This window comes from Taudactylus pleione, unplaced genomic scaffold, assembly GCF_031769625.1.
Source record: "Taudactylus pleione unplaced genomic scaffold, aTauple2 ptg000019l, whole genome shotgun sequence".
NCBI classification, from domain to species: domain Eukaryota; kingdom Metazoa; phylum Chordata; class Amphibia; order Anura; family Myobatrachidae; genus Taudactylus; species Taudactylus pleione.
Genome location: NW_028284421.1, coordinates 31003858 through 31023622, shown reverse-complemented (window position 1 = coordinate 31023622; position 19765 = coordinate 31003858). Strand labels below are relative to the sequence as shown.

At 44.4% G+C, this 19765-nt stretch overlaps 1 protein-coding gene across 2 annotated transcripts in view; it reads right to left on the bottom strand.

The window, feature by feature from the left end:
* Positions 1-19765, bottom strand: part of TLN2 (talin 2) — a 320515-nt gene that overhangs the window by 194648 nt on the left and 106102 nt on the right. For both annotated transcript variants that reach the window (XM_088446408.1, XM_088446417.1), the window contains exons 7-10: positions 19550-19692; positions 19293-19420; positions 16052-16115; positions 15546-15650 (exon numbers count right to left, since the gene is read on the bottom strand). In XM_088446408.1, coding sequence (XP_088302534.1) covers positions 15546-15650; positions 16052-16115; positions 19293-19420; positions 19550-19692 — 440 coding nt within the window. The remainder of the gene's footprint in view (positions 1-15545; positions 15651-16051; positions 16116-19292; positions 19421-19549; positions 19693-19765) is intronic.

Genomic DNA, 19765 nt, shown 5'->3' with positions numbered 1-19765 from the left:
TGCGCGCTCCCGCAGCTCCTAAAACGGATCGTATTATCAGATGTGCAGCCCATACGTTCCATCCTATCGTGTGCAAATCGTGCCGTTTATTTTGTGGATGCGATGCATCGTGTGTCCATTCAAGTAATTTCAATAAATTTTTACCTGATGAGTGCACGAGGCACAGGATCGATCATATGACAGATCGCGCGCTAAGAAAAACAACAAATATGCCGCCGGGACTGCCAGGGAGCTTCGGGGTGTCAGATGGTGAATCTGATCTGATGCTGGTCGCGCATGTGTATTGCCAGCTCAAGGGTGACATATAAGCACAATTTACTACATTTATTTTATGCTGAATTTCTCATTAAGAAACTTTTGGCCATGGGGTGCCATGGAAAAAAATGCTGATACTCTAGGGCAAGGTGATTTGAAAAATATTGGGAACCACTGGTGTACAGTATAGCATGTAGTACTCAACAGGGAGTGTATCAAGTATCTTGAACTAACTAAATTAAATGAACTAGGAAGTGTATTATGTGATTTGTGATGTAAAGGATCTAAATTAACTAGTGAATTACAAAGATGGAGAATGACCCATAACAATCTAGTTTAATCAGTTCCATACAATACATGTGTCAGAGCACAGCAGTTCCACCTGTGGTAGTTTAGATGTACTTATTCAGGATGAATGTATAACAGGCCCGCCAAGATGTCGATCGTGATCTACCGGTAGCTCGCGGAGCTCCCGCAGGTAGTTCACGACCAACTTGCTACAGCAACTGGGAACACTGGTCTCTGAAGCGATCAGTGGCTAAAGAAGCCTTCGATCACTTCAGAGGCCAGCGTTCCTAGTGATGCAGTGCGTGGATGACTTCATGACGTCACCCGCGATGTGAGGAGCCTGCGCATGCCTGCTGGACCTAATTGGACCCAGTCAGTGGCAGCAGCTGCGGGAGTGAAATCGGGAGCGCTGACGACATGGAGCGGTGCCCAGCTTGAAGACAGGTAAGTACTGCACAAGGGAGTGGGGCCTGTTCTACACTGGGTGGGGGCACCAGTTCTGGGGGCACAGCATAATGGGCACAACTACAGAGGGCATTGCATAAGGGGCTCCAATACAGGGGGCACTGCATAAGGGGCTCCAATACAGAGGCTCATTGCATAAGGGGCTCCAATACAGGGAGCATTGCATAAGGGGCTCTAATACAGGGGAATTGCATAAGGGGCTCTAATACAGGGAGCATTGCATAAGGGGCTCTAATACAGGGAGCATTGCATAAGGGGCACAACTACAGGGGGCATTGCGCATAAAGGGCACAACTACAGGGTTGTACAGGAACTGGCGCTCACTCATGCCAGGTACTGTATGTCTTTCTATTTTTTGAAATAATGTCAGATGTGTATTTTGTTTTGTTTTTTATCTATTCTGTTTTGGTACCCGTTTGATATCTGATAGCATTGTAACTGTGGGGATATACATTTGAATTGTCCAGCTTACTGTTCATGCAAATCCCACTGATATCCTGACTTTATGCCACGTGGACCTGGATGGCACCTGCAGGTACTCATTTTTTTTGTTCTTATGCCTTATGGGGGGTTTTCATGTATGCACAAGTATAATCAACACTTCCCCATACCTGCTGGCCTGTTGTTGTGTTATATTTATTTCTTGGTTCTTCGATAATTCTTTGGTTGTTTGCCTCTAATTGTTATGTTGAACATTAGAGCACTACCCTCTTGTTACCTAAATTTGAGTCAAGGTTCTAAGGTGTTACATACCATTTTTCAAGTTTGCCATGTTTGTTTTTTGTCTGTTTTGTTATTTTAAATTTTATGGGTGTGATCTTTTAAAATCTTTACTAAAAATGACAATTAAAAAAAAACAAAATACAAAAGTAATAACTGGTAGCATTCTATTTAAAAAATAAAAGCGACTAGAAGAATATGTTACTAAAGAGATTATGAATGTTGCAAATATGTTACAAACAGCCTGTAACACTCAAAAAAATTATTATTCCAATAAGGCTTTTAGTTGAATGGTATGTTAGTTCACAAAATAATCAATATAGAAAAAGGAACATTACGCTTCCGATATATTCGCCATCAAAGGCGGGTCCCTGAAAAATAACGATAGTAGGCGTGCCTCAATTGATGGTTATAATCCTGCCACCTTATATCACACATCAGTGGCAAACTGGTGGGTAATCCAGTGATCAAAAATACGCATTATACCCGGTATTGAGAACCGGGGACTCACTTTTTCAAAATGGGCGGGTCCCCGAGGACGCACTCCACTGCAGCCAATCCCTGGCTTTCTGATGATCTTGACCTTTATTTTATTTGGGACTGTGACAATAATTCAATTCACGATTTTGTTCTGCACCTGAATTCAAATTCATATAATCTCACATTCACTAACACATATTAAGTGTCACCTATACACTTCCTGGATATAACCCTGGAGGTCAGTGAAGGCCTTATTAAGTCCTATACATACAGTAAGGAAGAAAACACCAATACCTTTACTGATTATTCTAGCAATAATCATAAAAATTGGTTATCCAATATACCCCAAGGCCAACTCCGTTGACTTAAATGCAACTGCTCCCCCCCCCTTAAATTTAGTGAACAGGCAGAAGATCTCTGCCATGCCTTTAAGTACACGGGATACCACCCCAATGACACTCATTACACAAGCTATATCCAATATTCAGGATATAGATAGGAACCTTCTTATACCATATCACATGACTGTAAGACCTAGTGAGACAACATCCCAGAATGGATTTTATACTGAGAAGTAAAAGTTCAATAATATAGACTCTTCAATATCTTTGGTTTCCAAATATAGCTATTCGGCAGTAGCTAAAATTATTAAAAACAACTATCTGTTGCTCTTATTTGATCCTTCATTGAAAAAAATCCTTGTAAAAAAAAAAAATAGGAGTTATGGTATGACATACCTTTGTTAACTCCTTTTCTTCGAGGTCCATGGGGTCCAGCCATCACATTGGTGCCTGGATGAATCCATAAACCCCAAACAGTTAATCCAAGCTCTCAGCTCCCAGGATGCACTAGGTCCTCCCCCATATACCCCGCGCCCCTGGTCACAGGGCGTCAGTTTGTCACAAAGCCCACCACGAGAAGGCAAAAAAGAGGTAAGAAGGAAGGACCTATGTTCTCTAGGCATTCTCTCACAAGGAGGGAAACACTTAAGAGATACAACAAAACTACCCATTAACACTAGGTGCGTTAGGATGGGTGTCCTGTGGACCCCATGGACCTCGAAGAAAAGGAGTTAACAAAGGTATGTCATACCATAACTCCTATTTTCTTCTTCGGGGTCCATGGGGTCCACAGCCATCACATTGGGGATATACCCAAACAGTACCACTAAGGGCGGGTACGCTCCTGTGTCTCGGAAGAAAGGAGGATCCTGCGCCCAAAGGAGGCATCCTGAGAGGCAAAGGTGTGAAATACATAATATTTTATAAAGGTGTGGACAGACGACCACGTGGCTGCCTTACATAATTGTTCCGCAGACGCGCCCCAGCGGGCTGCCCATGAAGGACCAACAGACCGCGTAGAGTGTGCCCTGATCTAGTCTGGCACCCTACGACCCACCTGAGTATATGCCTGTGATATGGTCATACGAAGCCATCTTGCTAAAGTCTGCTTATTGGCTGGCCATCCCCGCTTATGGCAGCCATAAAGAACGAAGAGAGAATCAGACTTCCTCAACTTGCTGGTGCGCTCCACGTAAATACGTAAAGCACGCACAACATCCAGGGAAGCCTCATCTAAGGACAGCCCTGACACATGAAAAGCTGGGACCACAATTTCTTTGTTTATATGAAATTGTGATACCACCTTAGGGAGATATCAAGCTCGGGTCCGCAGAACCGCTGTATCCTGGTGGAAAACTAGAAAAGGAGAGAGAACTGACAAGGCTGCCAGGTCGGACACCCTACGAGCAGAAGCAATGGCCAAAAGAAAAATTGTTTTTGCTGTTAACCATTTGAGATCTACCGACTCCAATAGCTCAAAGGGGGAAGCCTGTAAAGCTTTAAGAACTAAAGACAGGTCCCATGGTGCTACAGGAGGAACAATTGGAGGCTGCACCCTCAAAACCCCCCGAAGCAACCCTACGCTGGAACCAAACTCCAAGCGCAGAAGCCTGCACTCTTAGGGAGGCCAGGCGAAGACCCCGCTCTAACCCTGACTGGAAAAAAGCGAGTACTCAGGAGATCCTAAACACACTAGGATCATATTTTCTCAGTTTACACCACTGAAAAAAAGCACGCCAAACCCTATAGTAAACCTGGGCCGAAGAAGGCTTTCGTGCCCTCATCATGGTCTTTATAACTGGCTCTGACAACCCTCTGGCTCTTAACACGGAGGCCTCAAAAGCCATGCCGTCAAAGCTAACCGAGGGAGATATGGATACCAGCAGGGACCCTGTAGTAGCAGATCTCGCCTGAGAGGAAGTGGCCAAGGCGTGTCCACTGAGAGGTTTTGTAGATCGGTGAACCAATGGCGCCTGGGCCAAGCAGGGGCTATCAATATCACCATGGTGTCTTCTTGTTTGAGTTTTCTGACCACCCTGGGAAGAAGAGCTAGAAGCGGAAAAAGATACGCCAGCCCGAACTTCCACCTTACTGACAACGCATCCGTGAAGTCTGCCCGTGGGTCCCTGGTCCTGGACCCGTAACTGGGGACCTTATGGTTGCGATTTGAGGCCATAAGGTCTATCTCTGGAAGACCCCATCTGTCCACCGGGACCTGGAATACCTGCGGGTGGAGAGCCCACTCCCCCGCGTCTATGTCCTGCCGACTTAGAAAGTCTGCCTCCACATTTTGTACCGCTGGTACAAAAACTGCCGTTATCGCAGGAAGATGACGTTCTGCCCATACTAGGATCCTTGACACTTCTGCCATGGCTCCCCGACTTCGGGTACCTCCCTGCCGATTTAGGTAAGCTACCGTGGTAACATTGTCGAACTGTACTTGCACCGGCCTGCCGTGCACAAGATCCTGGGCTTGTACCAATGCCCTGAAAACTGCCCTCAGTTCCAGTACATTTATGGGTAGACAACTTTCTGCCCTTGTCCATCTTCCCTGGAAGACAAGCGGGCCTAACACTGCTCCCCAACCCGAAGACTGGCATCGGTGGAGAGGAGAGTCCAATCCGATATCCAAAACGGCCGACCCTGGTTGAGGTGGTCCGTCCGTAGCCACCAGGACAGGGACAACATGACCTCTGGGGAGAGGTAGATTTTATCGACCGATAATCCCTGTTCCAGTGTGAGAGAACCCACTATTGCAATGGCCGGGAGTGGAACTGTGCATATTGCACCATGCTGAAGGTGGATACCATTGACCCCAGCACTCGCATGGCCGCATGCACTGATACTTGCCTTTTGTGTAAAAGATTGCGTATGCGCCCCTGTAGGACCGCAATCTTCTCTTCCGGTAAATACAATCTCTGCTTTACCGAGTCCAGTCGTGCTCCTAAGTGCACCAACTGTTGTGCTGGTTGAAGGAAGGATTTCTTCCAGTTCACAATCCAACCGTGCCTCTGCAAACAAGAGATTGTCATCTCAACATGCCTCATCAACTCCTGCGGAGACTGCCCTAGCAGAAGGAGATCGTCTAGGTAGGGCAAAACTCTGATGCCCTGGCGCCTGAGGGCTACCATCATCACCGCCATGACTTTGGTAAAAACCCGGGGGGCTGTGGACAGGCCGAACGGTAATGCCTGAAACTGAAAATGGTCCTGCCCTACTGCAAACCACAGAAACTGTTGATGGGATACTACAATGGGCACATGTAAATAAGCGTCTTGAAATTCGAGGGATACCATGAAGTCCCCCGGTTCCAAGGCTAATACTACTGACTTCAGGGTCTCCATATGAAACCTGGGTACCCGTATGAACGTATTGAGGTCCCTTAAATTTAGAATTGGTCGGAAAGACCCTTTTGGCTTCCGAACCAGAAACAGGTTGGAATAAAACCCTTTTTGAACCTGTTCCTGTGGCACTTGGACAATCACCCCTGTCTTCAACAGGGAGTGAACAGCTTGCTGTATAGCCAATGCTTTCACCGACCCCACAGGCAGGGGTACGGAAAAAAACCTTTGGGGCGGACTTCTCCAAAACGTTAGGGCATAACCCTGGGAAACTAATTTCCCGAACCCAGGCATCTGTTGTTGTGAGATGCCAGACGTTCGAAAACCGAAGAAGTCGGCCTCCTACCCTGGGATCCCCCAGGGGGAGGCCCGTCCCATCAGGCCACGGGTTTATCCTGTGGCTTGGAACCCGGGCGTTTGGTTTGCCAGGGCTTTTTAGGTGATGGCTTTCTACCAACACCTGCTCTACCAAAAGGCTGCCCTCTGACCTTCCCCTGAGGCAGAAAGGTATGAAAGGAAGAAGACCTTTGTCTAGACCCTGATGCTCAGGGTAACCCTGCAGCCTTAGAGGCTACAATTTTGTCCAATTCTGAACCGAAAAGGACTCCACCAGTGAAGGGTAGAGACTCTAAGGCCCTCTTGGATCCTGAATCAGCCTTCCAATCTCTTAACCATAATTAATGCTCTACGAGCGACCACAGAGGCTGCTGAAGCTCTGGCGGACATTCTTCCTGCATCTAGAGCTGCCTCTCCAAGGTAAGAAGAAGCCTCCTTCACATAGGAAACTATATCCTGCTGTTCTTTGGACAAGTCAGGCAAGGACTCGGTCAAAGCCTTCATCCATTCTTCTATGGTTCTAGCCACCCAGGCTGTAGCCATTGCAGGCCGGGTAGCTGCCCCTGAGGTTGAAAAAATCGTCTTAAGGCAACCCTCCAGCCTCCTATCAGTAGGATGTTTAAGGTAACAGGTTGAAGGTACTGGTAAAGTGGAAGACTTCATTAAATGTACCACATGCGTATCCACTGATGGTGGAACATCCCATTTAGAACACTGCTGAGAAGAAAACGGATATAAAGCCGAAATGTTTTTAGCCACATGGAACCTCTTGTCCGGAGCCTTCCAAGCTTCGCCCAAAAGTTCAGATAAATGCTCCGACCCGGGAAACTCCGTTTTGACCACCCTCTGGCGTTTAAACACCGGAGCCTTCTTATGTATAGGCTCTGCCTCCTCGATATTCAAAACCGCTTTGACCACCCTAATTAAGAATGGGACATCAGCCACTGGGAAAAGATCCCCCTCTTCTGTGGAGAGAGATCCCTGAGAGGATACTTCATCCTCCTCAGAAGACAAATCAGAATATGTGTCCTGACTTGCCTGTGTAGCCAAACGCCTTCTAGCTTTTGGCTGTACAGGTTTGGCTATCTGAGGCGGCTGCTGAAAAGTCAAAGACGACGAAGGGCCTGCTTGCCCATGCGCATACATATCCATCCAAGATGGCAACATAGGAGGCATAAATACAGCTGGCTGCAATTGCTGCTGAACTTTCATCCCTGGAGCAGCTGGAACTGCCAATCTTTCGGCCACCTGGGCCATGATCTGGGAAAAAGCAGCCCAAGGGTGTTCCTGGCCCGATGGCGGAAAATTTGATTGCTGTGGAGACTCTCTAAAACAGCGAACACATAAGCCATTTTGCACAAAGTCCTGAGAGGACAAACCTGCCTTATAGGCTACACATATCAAAAGAGGGGCCTCAGCCCCCTGCCTTTCAGAATCTTTTGACATATTTTAAAGTCTAATAAATATATATATATATATATATATATATATATATATATATATATATATATATATATATATATATGTGACCCCACCCCACACACCGGCTGCAGGGAAAGAAACAGTAATGAAATGTAAGAAGTACATACACACAGTTTCACAGGTCACAAACAATGCATATATACTTAGCAGAGTCTATGCAATTTGTTTAGGCTCCCATGCACTATAATTAGCAAAGCCTAGTAGCATATATGGAGCTTCTGTATAAATGATCCCAAAGGAGAAGTATACAGGGAGGCTGACCCAATGCTTCCTGAGCAACAGCCAAAGAGAGCACTGAGTGTGGTCTGTAGCTGACTCAAATAGGAAGCTGGGTGGAGCAACCCAAAAGCGGGACCTCAGGAGGGCCGTAGTTCAGGTTGGGGGAGGGGCCACCAGGGAAGCGTACCTCCCCTATGCTGCATGGACCACCCGGCAACTGACATGGCCGCCGCCATACTCACTCAAAAAAGTGAAAAGTGCTGTCAGATTTGAGAAATTCAGCCTGACACCCCCCAAAAGATGCACTGATATGGGGGATCAATATGGGTCCACCCGAATAGCCCTGCTGAAGGTAAATGGTCTCAATAGGTGCTTTATAGCGTTTTTGCAGAAGTGGTTAAGAATACTATTAAGCTATGTTTTTTGAAGAAAGTAACTAGTCCCAGCAAATTTTGGGTACTTGAAAATGGGGGGAAGCAGATTTAAAAGTTGCTAAAGTATAGTTAAAAAAATGGTGAAAAATCCACCTCCCGCAAGCACCTGCAATCGAAAAAAAACCTGGGGCATACTTGGGGAGCCCCCTGGAGTCTATTTCGCTAGTTTTTAACTTTGTCCCCCAACTTTGGTTTTCTTCGCCCCCAAATTTAAAGCCATTTTTTGGGGTGTCCTTAAGTCTTTTTAAATATATTTTTTGACAGTTTACCTGGGGGACTGTCTAAGGCTGCACGGGGGTTACCGCAATGTTGCACCCCAAACCGCAATTCTGCACTTTTTTACGCCTGCTATTCATAGGTGAAACTTTTTCGCCTATTACATTGCATGGACTTTCCGCCTAGGCGGAAAGTATTTCAAATTAAATACGGCGATACTTTTTCGCCTGGCGAAATGACGTCATCGGCGAAACTTTTCACCTCAAACTGAATACGGGCCTTAGCCCTTTCCTACTACTCTATGGGTGGAACCAAAACCATTTTCTAATTTTTGTTGTAACTACACAAGATGCCTTATCTGCCAATTTATGCAGAATAGGCTAAAGTATGCATGTCTAAAGTAATTAGAGAAATACAACTTACACCATATGTTAACTGTGAGACCACATATGTAGTATACCTAATTAAATGCAATTGTGGATTACTACACGTTGGTCAGACTATCCGTTGCTTTTAAACAACGGTTCCTGGAGCATCATCATAACATTCTTTATTTTACGATGCTCCCCAGTTGGATTGTTGCAGAGTGCGTGCCCTCTTTTTTTTTTTTCCTTCTTACTTTTTTTTAAAGCTTGTTTGCTCAGTTTAGGTTGATATGGTAGGTCAGTAATGTGAGCAGTGTTTGCTTTGCTGGTACATAGTGTTCATTCTAGCACCCTGAGTTCCTCTTTCCTGCCTGGGGTGCACTCTCTGCTCTGGTGCTTCTAGCACACTCTGGTCTGTATCTCAGCAGTTTGATGCATTGCCCCTCAGCACGATCACAACTGCTGTCTTCACTTACCCCTCACTACCAGTGGCGCTGCCTGCCCTTATTCCCCTCTACCCACAAGCTCTACCCTTGTTCTCCTTGCCTATACCCCCAGTTCTATCCCAACTGCTGCTTGCCCTTAACCCCATCAACCCCAACTGCTACCTGATCCCAGCACTGTCCCAACTGCTGCCTGCCCTCACCTCCCATAATATGTGATGGGACCCAGAAACTGTGGAGTAGGACCCCAATTTTGTAAAGTGAGGGGTCCTTGGAAGTCCATATTTTTTTCGCTCAGCGCGATCACTGCTACCGTGTGGCATAATGTGAGTTGGGGGCACTATTGTGGAGTGTCATGATCACACGCCCTCATTTCAAGTGACTATGATACTCGTGAAGCGCAGCCACGTTTATCTTTTGGGCACATGCCTACATTGCCTCTAAAACTGATTTTCTTTTTGCAACACTGAAGGTGACATAAGTTCTGATGAGGGGTTGAAACTGGGACCACCCATTACCACATGTCTAGTTTTGCCTATGCCAAACCTGACAGCGAATATCTGCATGCTTTTTTTCATTATTCAATTTTTATTGATTTTCAAAAAAAAAAAAAAAAAAAAACACTTTATACATAATAAAAACATACAAAAAAATAAAAATATGAGGGTAAAATAAAATTACAGAAACAGCTTAAATCCACTTAGAAAGGTACATACAATGTAATTGTATCATTAAATCAGAATACAACTTAAGCTCAAAGTCAAAAAAATATAGCACTGATGCTGAAAACATACATTCACTTAATCGTGATTTCTTACTTATATAATAACATTTCAATTCAATGTTCAACTCGATAATCAATATTACTGTGAAGCCTTATTATAAACTGTGTCAAATAAAACCTTGAAAATATTATTGTATTGCTTTTATTCACGTTAGTTTTCAAGGGCACATTTATGATTCCTATATTCGGTCCATACGAACCAGCGGACCAAGGGGTTAGAAACTGATGACGAGTACTGGGCACCTGCCGTTTGGAATTCATAATGGGCCTGAATTTTATTTTCAATAGTTTGTATGTTAGGGATAATGTTAGATTTCCACTGTTGAGCGATTAGTAATTTTGTGGTGATTAGTATATGTCCCATTATAGAACGGTCACTACTGGAAATGGGTCCATGATATATATGGAAGATAGCTATTAAAGGGTCTGGAGCTATAGAGATATTCAAAACCCGTGTTATAAGTTTAAATACTTGACTCCATAGTGGACGCAGCATGGGACACGTCCATAACATGTGTGGTAGAATATCTGCATCCTACCGTAGAATGAATACTGCACAGTTTGGCAGCATTCTGTGATCGAAGGAGGTGGATCAGGAGATATGAAGTAATAGGGGCTGAGTGGCACAGAACAAGGGTGTGCCATTCCAACATCAGTGTGCCACAGGGTTGCCAACACCTGATATACATGCCGAGCTATTAAGATACAGTAGCCGGAAAAATAATCGCTATCCTGTAAATGTCAAATGCTTCCCCTTTGATTTCACATTAGTTAGCATCTGTTGATGTAAAACACCTAAATAGGCAATGTAGCATTTTAAATGCGTTACATGAGAATCCACAGTAGCAGGTACCTCCCACTTAGCACATACAGAAGCTGGGAAAGGATACAACAATGTTATTCTATTATTCACATAAAATCATTTGTCCGGGTTACCCCATGCCTCATCCATAAGCTCAGTGAGCTGTTCAGATACAGGAAACTCTGTTTTGGCCACCTTCCGGTGGCGATTAAACATTGGAGCCTTCTTACTATGAGCTGGTTCATCATACTGAATATCTAGGACTGATTTAACCGCCCTCACAAAAGAAGGAACATCCACTGTGGACGGATGGTCCTCCTCCCCCGAGCTAGACCCTGGAGAGGAAGCCTGCGCAATATCTGATTCCGCTGATGATGCGTCTGAATCCATATGTTGGGCAGACTAAATTATTTAAAAGATTACTTGTGCTTAGGCACCTTAGTAACTACCGGTCTGCTTTCAACATTAGACGGTGCCATACTCTGACTAGAATGGCCATAAACATCCGGGAAGGATGCATAGGAGGAGCAAACATAGCATGCTGTGGACACCCCATCCAAGGGGGCATTGTGGGAGCAGCCATACGATCCACAAACTTCTTCATTACCTGGGACAAAGAGTATACCCAAGATGGCTCTTGTCCAGAGACAGGTAAACTGGACGGGTGAGGTGGCTCTTCATAACACACAAACCATCCTTTACGTCCTGAGGGGACACACAGTCCATACATGATTTACATGAAACCAGCACAGGGGGCTCCCCCTTCTGTATCCCTTTATCTTTTGACATGTTCAATAAAAGTAATAAATGCAATGTTATGTGACAGCCTTCACTAAAACTTATGAATGAAGTACTCAAAGAAAAACCTCCACCCCAAGAGGATGGAGAGAAAAAACAGTGACAGTTATAATTGACAAATAGAAATAAAAGACAGAATGTCAATACAGCAGCTAGCAGTCACATACAATGCATATGTAATATAACAACAATGGACTCTAAATCAACTACACAAACACCGGGAATGGTAGGATATAGAGCTCTATATACCTTAACCAAGGGAGAGGTATACAAGGAGACTGACCCAAACTCTCCTGAGACCAACAGCTACAGAGCACACCGATAGTGGACCGTAAGCGTCTCATATACATGTGGAGGGTAGGCGGAGCAACCCAGATGCGCAAAACTCTTCGTAGGGACTGTCTGGATCGGGAGAGGAGCTGCCAGCGGAGAGCCTACCTCCCCTAAGCTGCATCAGCCAGCCAGGAATGCTGGCCTTATGGAAGCAGATATGTGTCTGCTGCCAATCCCTGGCGACAGACAATAAGGCCCCGGCAGTCTAGTGAGGATGCATACAATCCCGGGCCCTGACTGCAGCAGCTTCTGGTGCGTCTGTCACCAGAAGCAAGGACTGCCGCGCGCAATTCCCCGTAAGCAAGGAATCGCCTTACCTGACATCTCCATGTGACTGGTTGCAGTCCGGGTCCCAGCAACGCTGCTAGCAAGCTCAGCCGAGATCCGCCAGAATCACCAGCCCAGTTACTGGTGTTGCGGCCCGGCAGAGGTAGATGGAATCGCAGTACATGCGTCTTAATACAGATGCTTAGTACTGCCAACCCAAAAACCATAGAAATAACATAAAACACAAAATAAAAGCAAGGGACTGCCTGAGCAGTCCCATTATTAAGGTGCGTCTGAAAATGCAGCACCAAATGAACATGCTTGTGGCTAGGGGCGGGGTATATATGGAGGAGGACCCGAGGTATCCTGGGAGCTGTAGCTTTAACTGTTTGGTGCCTGGACCACTGCCAACCACATTATCCCCATGGTATCCCTGTGGATCCCTATGGACCCTTTAGAAGAAAAATTGTTATATACAGATGTGTCCACATAAACTTATATCGTGTCACACGACTTTCTTAAAATGTGCTACTGTACAAAATTCTAATCCTAAGTACCTAGTACACTATAATTGACTCTACACTATTAGCAAATAAAGACGCAACATTTTGGATAGAGTACGTGATCTGGGTAAAAATGCAGAAGATATAAATAGTGTTCTCCACAGAAATTCCCTGGTGCCGGCACCATCTAGGGGGTAGAGGGGAGCCAAATAGATGAGGGAGGGGGGGGTTCCAAAGTGAGCAAAGGGAAATGCTATCTAGTGTAGGCCTCCAGATGCAGCATTTTGGAGGTGGGGTAGGAGAATGGGTGGTTGCAGTATTCACACAGAAACTGCTTCTCGCAGAGACTTCAACTATTTAAACCTGACGATCGTCTGCACTGTAGACCATTTACCAATCGACCTTTTGACCATGTCGACATGTTGCCTGTAGACCATCTGGTGTCAACCTGAATATCAACGTTCCATCTGGAAAGCCTATACAAGTGACTCAGGTCACGCATCGCTATGCTTAATCTGCTACTTTATACCAATTCCTGTGCAACAAAAAATGCTAATCCTATATACAGTACTTGTTATTATCTATTTAATACACTACATGTGTATTAGTAAAGACACAAAGTTTGGGAAAACCATACTCATGCGCAGCAACTGCTACCTGTGGAGCATCTAAGCCGCGCCAGGCAGCTCGCTCCATATGGAGCAAAAGCAGAGACGCATCTGTATGTAGTCTATATGAGAACATAAGGACACAGATTACATTTTACTTTGCTTTAACATAGCTGCTCCCCTTAGCAGCCCCAATGGTTCTCCCACAAGACAGGTAGGAGGACCTTCAGCTGATTGGATTTCCAATTTTATTTTAATTTAAAAACACCATGAAGCTACATAAACAATACTTTTCAAATAAAGAACCCATTAAACATAATACCTAAAAGGAAAATATGACATGCATTATCTTTAGATCTTGGCAGACAAGAAATAATATAATATGTTATCTGGCACAAAATTGTTAATTGCAATTGAATGTTTGTAAGAGTAAACTATAGTTGCTACACATTTTATTATATTATTCTAAAATATCAGCCTACAAAGCACAAGTAACTAATTATAATTAATTCTAATTTCAAAAGTCATTAACTAATTAAAACGACAAAATGGGCAGTTTTAAAGGCCTTAATGAACAAACACTTTTAATACCATTGTTTTAGTCTAGTTTACATGGAAAGTGTGTCAATTAATAAATAAAAACCATGTCAGTAACTAAACCAGTCTTATTTTTCATCAAATAAAGTAACTCCTGAGACACAATCCTTATTTAAATGGGTATCTTCATATTAGTGGATTTTTTTAAATTGTAAATAATAACATGAACCAAGCAAAAAGCTCTTACTTGACAGCTTCATAGAGATAGCGGCCCAACACCTTCCACATCATAGGGCCAACAGCAATAGCCCTATGATGTACATCATGTTTTAGATGAACAAATCCTTTAAAATCAACTGATTCTTAGATTTACAGAAGAATCAAACGTTTTTTGCAGCCTATTGCAAGGAACTAATGCATACACACAGCTTTCCTGCACATAGCAGGCAGCATAAGTACCATCTTCCTTGACAGCAGATATTGGGCCTGATTCACTACCGATCGAAACCGCAATTACGCATGCAATTGGCCGTTTGTTGCGTGAAGACTTCACAGCGATCAGGACAGCGATCGCGGTGACTACGCAGACACATTGCAGAGAGATTGACAGGAAGTACCGTTTGGGGGTGGTGACGGGGGTGGCTCACATGTCAGTGTGTTTGAACGTCGCTACAGGGGCGTGCAGAAATTAGCCACTGAGATGCTGTACGCAGCTTAGCCTTTCACTGCGTGCGATGAAGTTAGCAATTTCTGAGTAAGGTCAGTCCATTTGCAAGTGTACGTAATGCTGCGATGGTACTTAATGTTACCGATGGTTTCACAGAATTGCTAAGTTTTACGGATGTGTGTAAGGTAAAGTGGGCGTCCTTATGTTAGGCTGCGTATGGCATTGCGATTGCAATCATTAGCTTATCTTCGCAGTGAGATAGCGTGAGTAATCGCTATTGCCATTGTGCACAGAGTATAAAGCTAGGCACACACTGGAGCGACGGAACACATGCCAGTCAACAGTGATTGTGCGTCCACAATGGACTTCAATGAACGACGTAACGATCACTGTTACGTCATTCACTAACAATGCACTGGCCGCTAGCGATATCGCTAGATTTGACGTGCAGCACATCAAACCTGGCAACCATCGCTAGCGAATGCAAGAACGCGCAATCACCGTTACACACTGAGCGATGAAAGCGATGTGTCATTACGAAACGGCATATCGGCCCAACATCGCTCCTGTATTTATCCAGTTTAAGAGTGCACAGTCACAGGATTAAACTGCCTGCTACCTGCATGAAACCAGATCCTGTGAGCACTATGGTAAAATGTTGTAGATTACATTTGCATCATACATGTATAATAGTAATATTGCGTCTTATCTGCTATTTTACTTGCAGTAAGTATGGTAGGTATAGACAGAAGCTAATGTTGAAATTAATCATATACAAAGCTACTTTGTGGGTTGGTGTAAATTTGACATATGACTATCAATATCCACTGAGGAAAATAGATTTAGATCCACTACTCTTACCTTAACCAAAAAGAATGAGACTCCATAAGTCCGCAGAGACCGGGCCAGCTTCACATACTTCACCTTGGCTTCAATTTCTGTCATTTCCCCACAGTTCTTATGATCCTGATGACCACAAAAGTCAGATGTTACAAATAGTCCCATCTTGTAAAAGACTAATTTGTTGTTGCTATTATGTACAGAGGTTTTCTGCAATATTGAAAACCTTTCACAGAACATCAGGTTACTTTTGTATAATTGGAAAGCGGATGGAAATAGATTTGGGCACTAACCAAAATAAGGATCACAGACACTTATTGATGATGAAGATTTGTGCATGAAATTGACCAATGAAAGAAATAAGATTTGTACACACATAAAAAAGTACATGTTGAATGTAAGCATTCCTGGACATCCCTATGCGCTGATAAAGTTCCGTTTTATAAACTGATGCTAAATAAAGCCTAGGAATCCGAACACCAACACAGGAACCCCTGTCTACTTCTACTACAGAAATCATCCTCTACCTGAAATACTTTCTTCTCTGATCCTCTTTGTTTGATATATTCTTTGGGAAGAAACTCCTTCAGGCTAAAAGAAATAAAAAAACAAATGCATCAACCTGGTGGTTGAAAGACTTACAGGAAATAAAGTCATGAATATTAAAGCACTATACCCACACAGAGGAGGATTATTGGACGATTGTCAATTAGTTAATGACACCAAAAAAGGTACATACAACAAAAAGGGCAAGCTGCTAGGCCAAATAAAAGTAAGAATTGTTTAAAACCAGCAAATTAGGATAGACCGATTGACTATTATTATTATAATTTATTTATATGGCGCCACAAGTGTTCCGCAGTGCCTTACATAGTACATAAACATATAGGTGACCAGTGACTTACAGAACAATACAAGACAAGGATAATATACATAGCTACATTAGCAACCATAACGCCCACATAAGTAGCCGAGCATAAGCAACCAAGTGTTAGGTGCCCCAGTGGTGAGTAAAAAGTAGATGAAAAGTAGGAGGGAGAAGCACAAGAGGGTAGAGGGCCCTGCTCCTAAGATCTTACATTCTAAAAGTGAGGGGTAGACAAACAGGAGTGACACAGATGGGATAGACGGGGTGGAAGGAGCATGGAGCAGCAAGTTAGGATGACAGCTGGAAGGTTTTGATGAAGTAGTGGGTCTTGAGAGCCCATTTGAATGATTGTAGAGGTGGAGAGTCTGGTGGGGAGAGGGAGTGAGTTCCAGAGGTGGGGAGCAGTGTGGGAAAAATCTTGGAGGCGGGAATGGGGGGAAAGTAATCAGTTGGCACGAAAGGCGGCATGCATTAATTGAACGAAGAGGGTGGACAAGAGAGTGAAGGGAGATGAGATCAGAGATGTATATGGGAGAAGATTGGGTGAGGGCTTTGTAAGCAAGCGTGTGAACCTTAAATTGGGTTCTGAAAGGGAAGGGGAGCCAGTGGAGGGCTTGTAGGAGAGGGGAGGCAGATTTAGAGCATTTGGAGAGGAAGATAAGCTGTGCAGCAGCATTAAGGATAGACTGGAGAGGAGAGAGATGGTAATTAGGGAGGCCAGATAGGAGGAGGTTACAGTAGTCCAATCTGGAGATGACCAGTGAGTGTATGAGGGTTTTAGTAGCATCCTGGATGAGAGAGGGTTTGATCTTAGAAATATTTTTTAGAGGGAAACGACAGGACTGAGAGAGGTTCTGGATATGTGGTTTGAAGGAGGGGGATGAGTCCAGAATAACTCCAAGACAGCGCACTTTGGGGCTAGATGAGATAATTGTGCCACCAATTGATAAAGAAATTGTGGAAAGTGAGGTTATGTGGGAGGGTGGGAAGACTATCAGATCTGTCTTAGACATATTAAGAAATCGTTGGGACATCCAGGAAGAGATAGACAGTTGGAGATACGAGTCATAAGAGAGGGGGAGAGATCAGGGGAGGAAAGGTAGATCTGAGAATCATCAGCATAGAGATCCTCTCTATGGAGGTCAAAAGAGCGGATGAGTTCACCTAGAGAGGACATATAGAGGGAGATTATGAGTGGTCCAAGAACAGAACTTTGGGGAATACCTGCTGTAAGAGGCTGTGGGGGGGGGGTTGGCAGTAAGTAGGTCGTTGCTGACTTTCGTGAGATGTTTCAGTGGAGTGGAGGGAATGGAAGCCAGACTGAAAAGGGTCAAGGAGGGAGTGGGAGGAAAGAAAAGCGGTAAGGCGGTTGTAGACAATACGCTCAAGGAGTTTGGAGGCAAAAGGGAGGAGGGATTTGGGTCGGTAGTTAGAGAGAATGTTAGGATCAAGGGTAGGTTTTCTAAGAATGGGGGAGACAAGGGCATGCTTGAATGCAGAAGGGACAGTGCCTGATGAGAGGGAGAGGTTAAGGAGGTGGGCAAGATGGGAGCAGGCAGAAGGAGAGAGGTAGCGGAGGAGGTGGGAGGGGATAGAATATAGGGTTAGATTGGTGCTAAAGATTACCAAGAAAGACTGTTTATGTGGAATTTGTCCATCATGATTAAAAAGCAGATTGCTGAAATCAAAATTACATTGTGAGCGTCATACTGAAGGTGTTTCTATCACAAGTGGTGCCAGAGTGGGATGCTTAGGGAAGCCTGCTTCTGCTCCCACATACCCAAACAGACAGAATTTAGGAAATGTAAGTCACTACTGCACAGCAAGCAAAATGTTACAAGTAGCTAAGGAACAGGAGGAGACCACTATGTTGCATGCACAGCTGAATCTATTTATGCAGTATCATCATGAGTGCAGGTTCTGGTTCGCCCTGCCTATTGTGTATTAAATTAAATTAAATAGCATGACTTAGGAACCCTGTGGGAAAGGGAACTAGAACAGATGATTGAAAGAGGAGCACTGCTGTATTGCTGGAACAGAAAATGGATGGAATGCTGCTCCACAGAATTAATGGGATACAGAAGCCTTTGCAGCCTGCTAGGGATAGCATTTTATTTTACTTTTAAATGGGGCATATTGTACAGAGTTAGAACCTTTCAAGGGGAGATGATAGAACAGCTAGAGATTCCACGGATGTATACTGGTACTAGATATGGCACTCTCATTTACGTGTAAAGAATATTGTTGAATAAAACATATGAGCAGTTCTTATGTATTTTCTACTGGCCTGGAGTCGGTATGTAGTTATGTGACATGTGACCGGCGGACGCAAGGCCCGAACGAGGTGAGTACGGAGTGCCCGTGCTGTTAGCCGCGGGAGGGGAGGTTAGGTTTAGGGCACCCCGGGGGGGACTTAGGGTTAGGCACCCGCTGGGGTTAGGCTAGGAGAAGGAGGGGGGTGGGTAGGGTTAGGCAACCCCGGGGGGGGGAGTTAGGGATAGGCACTCCACCGGGAGGGTTAGGATTTGGGTGTTGGGAGGGGGGGGGGGGGAGGTTAGGCAACCCTAAAGGAGGGTTAGGGTTGGGGGGTGAAAGAGGGGAGGGTTTGGGAACTTACCTCACGCTGACGGGATTTCCAATTGTCGGGCTCAATGTCGGGATTGCAATCCCATTCCCTGGAGTCCATGTGGCAGTGAAGAATTAAGACCTATGTACCTTTCAATGTTAGAGGGAAAAAACCCTACTGTTTTACGATATGCACAGACCATGCGCCATGCAGTAGAACATTTCAAATTGGGAAATAAAATGACAGAGGCAATGTTGTTTTTAATTTACATATTTAGCATTTTGGGTGAAACTGGTGACATTACAGCATTTTAAAAAAGTTCCCCTTTACTTACTCCAGGAATCCAGGTTTATGTTTCACTTCCACATGAGGTCCAAACTGAATTTGAGTTTGAATTCCTCCAAACTCACAGGCCTTGTCAAATGACACAGGGTGAGAACCATTCAGAATGTCATCACGTGCCTAAAACAGATAAAGATCTTACTCCTAGCGCTGTCTTTTAACTAGAAAACATTACAGAATACAGACACTCATAGAAAATCTACATTTTGAAATGGGAAAAATAAACTGAAATGACACAATAGGTGTTACCTGAACATACAGCAAGTTGAGCTGCACAGGGTCCCTGGAATCCACATTCTGATCTGAATAGAAGAACTTTCTGCGCAGAAGCAAGGTCTCATTTTCATCTACTCCCTGCTCTCTAAATGTGCGACTGTGATCAAGCCAATTCACTGAAAAGCATGAAGTGAAATCAGTCAGGGGATATTACAGACACAGCACTTCTCATTAGTCAACAATAAAGTA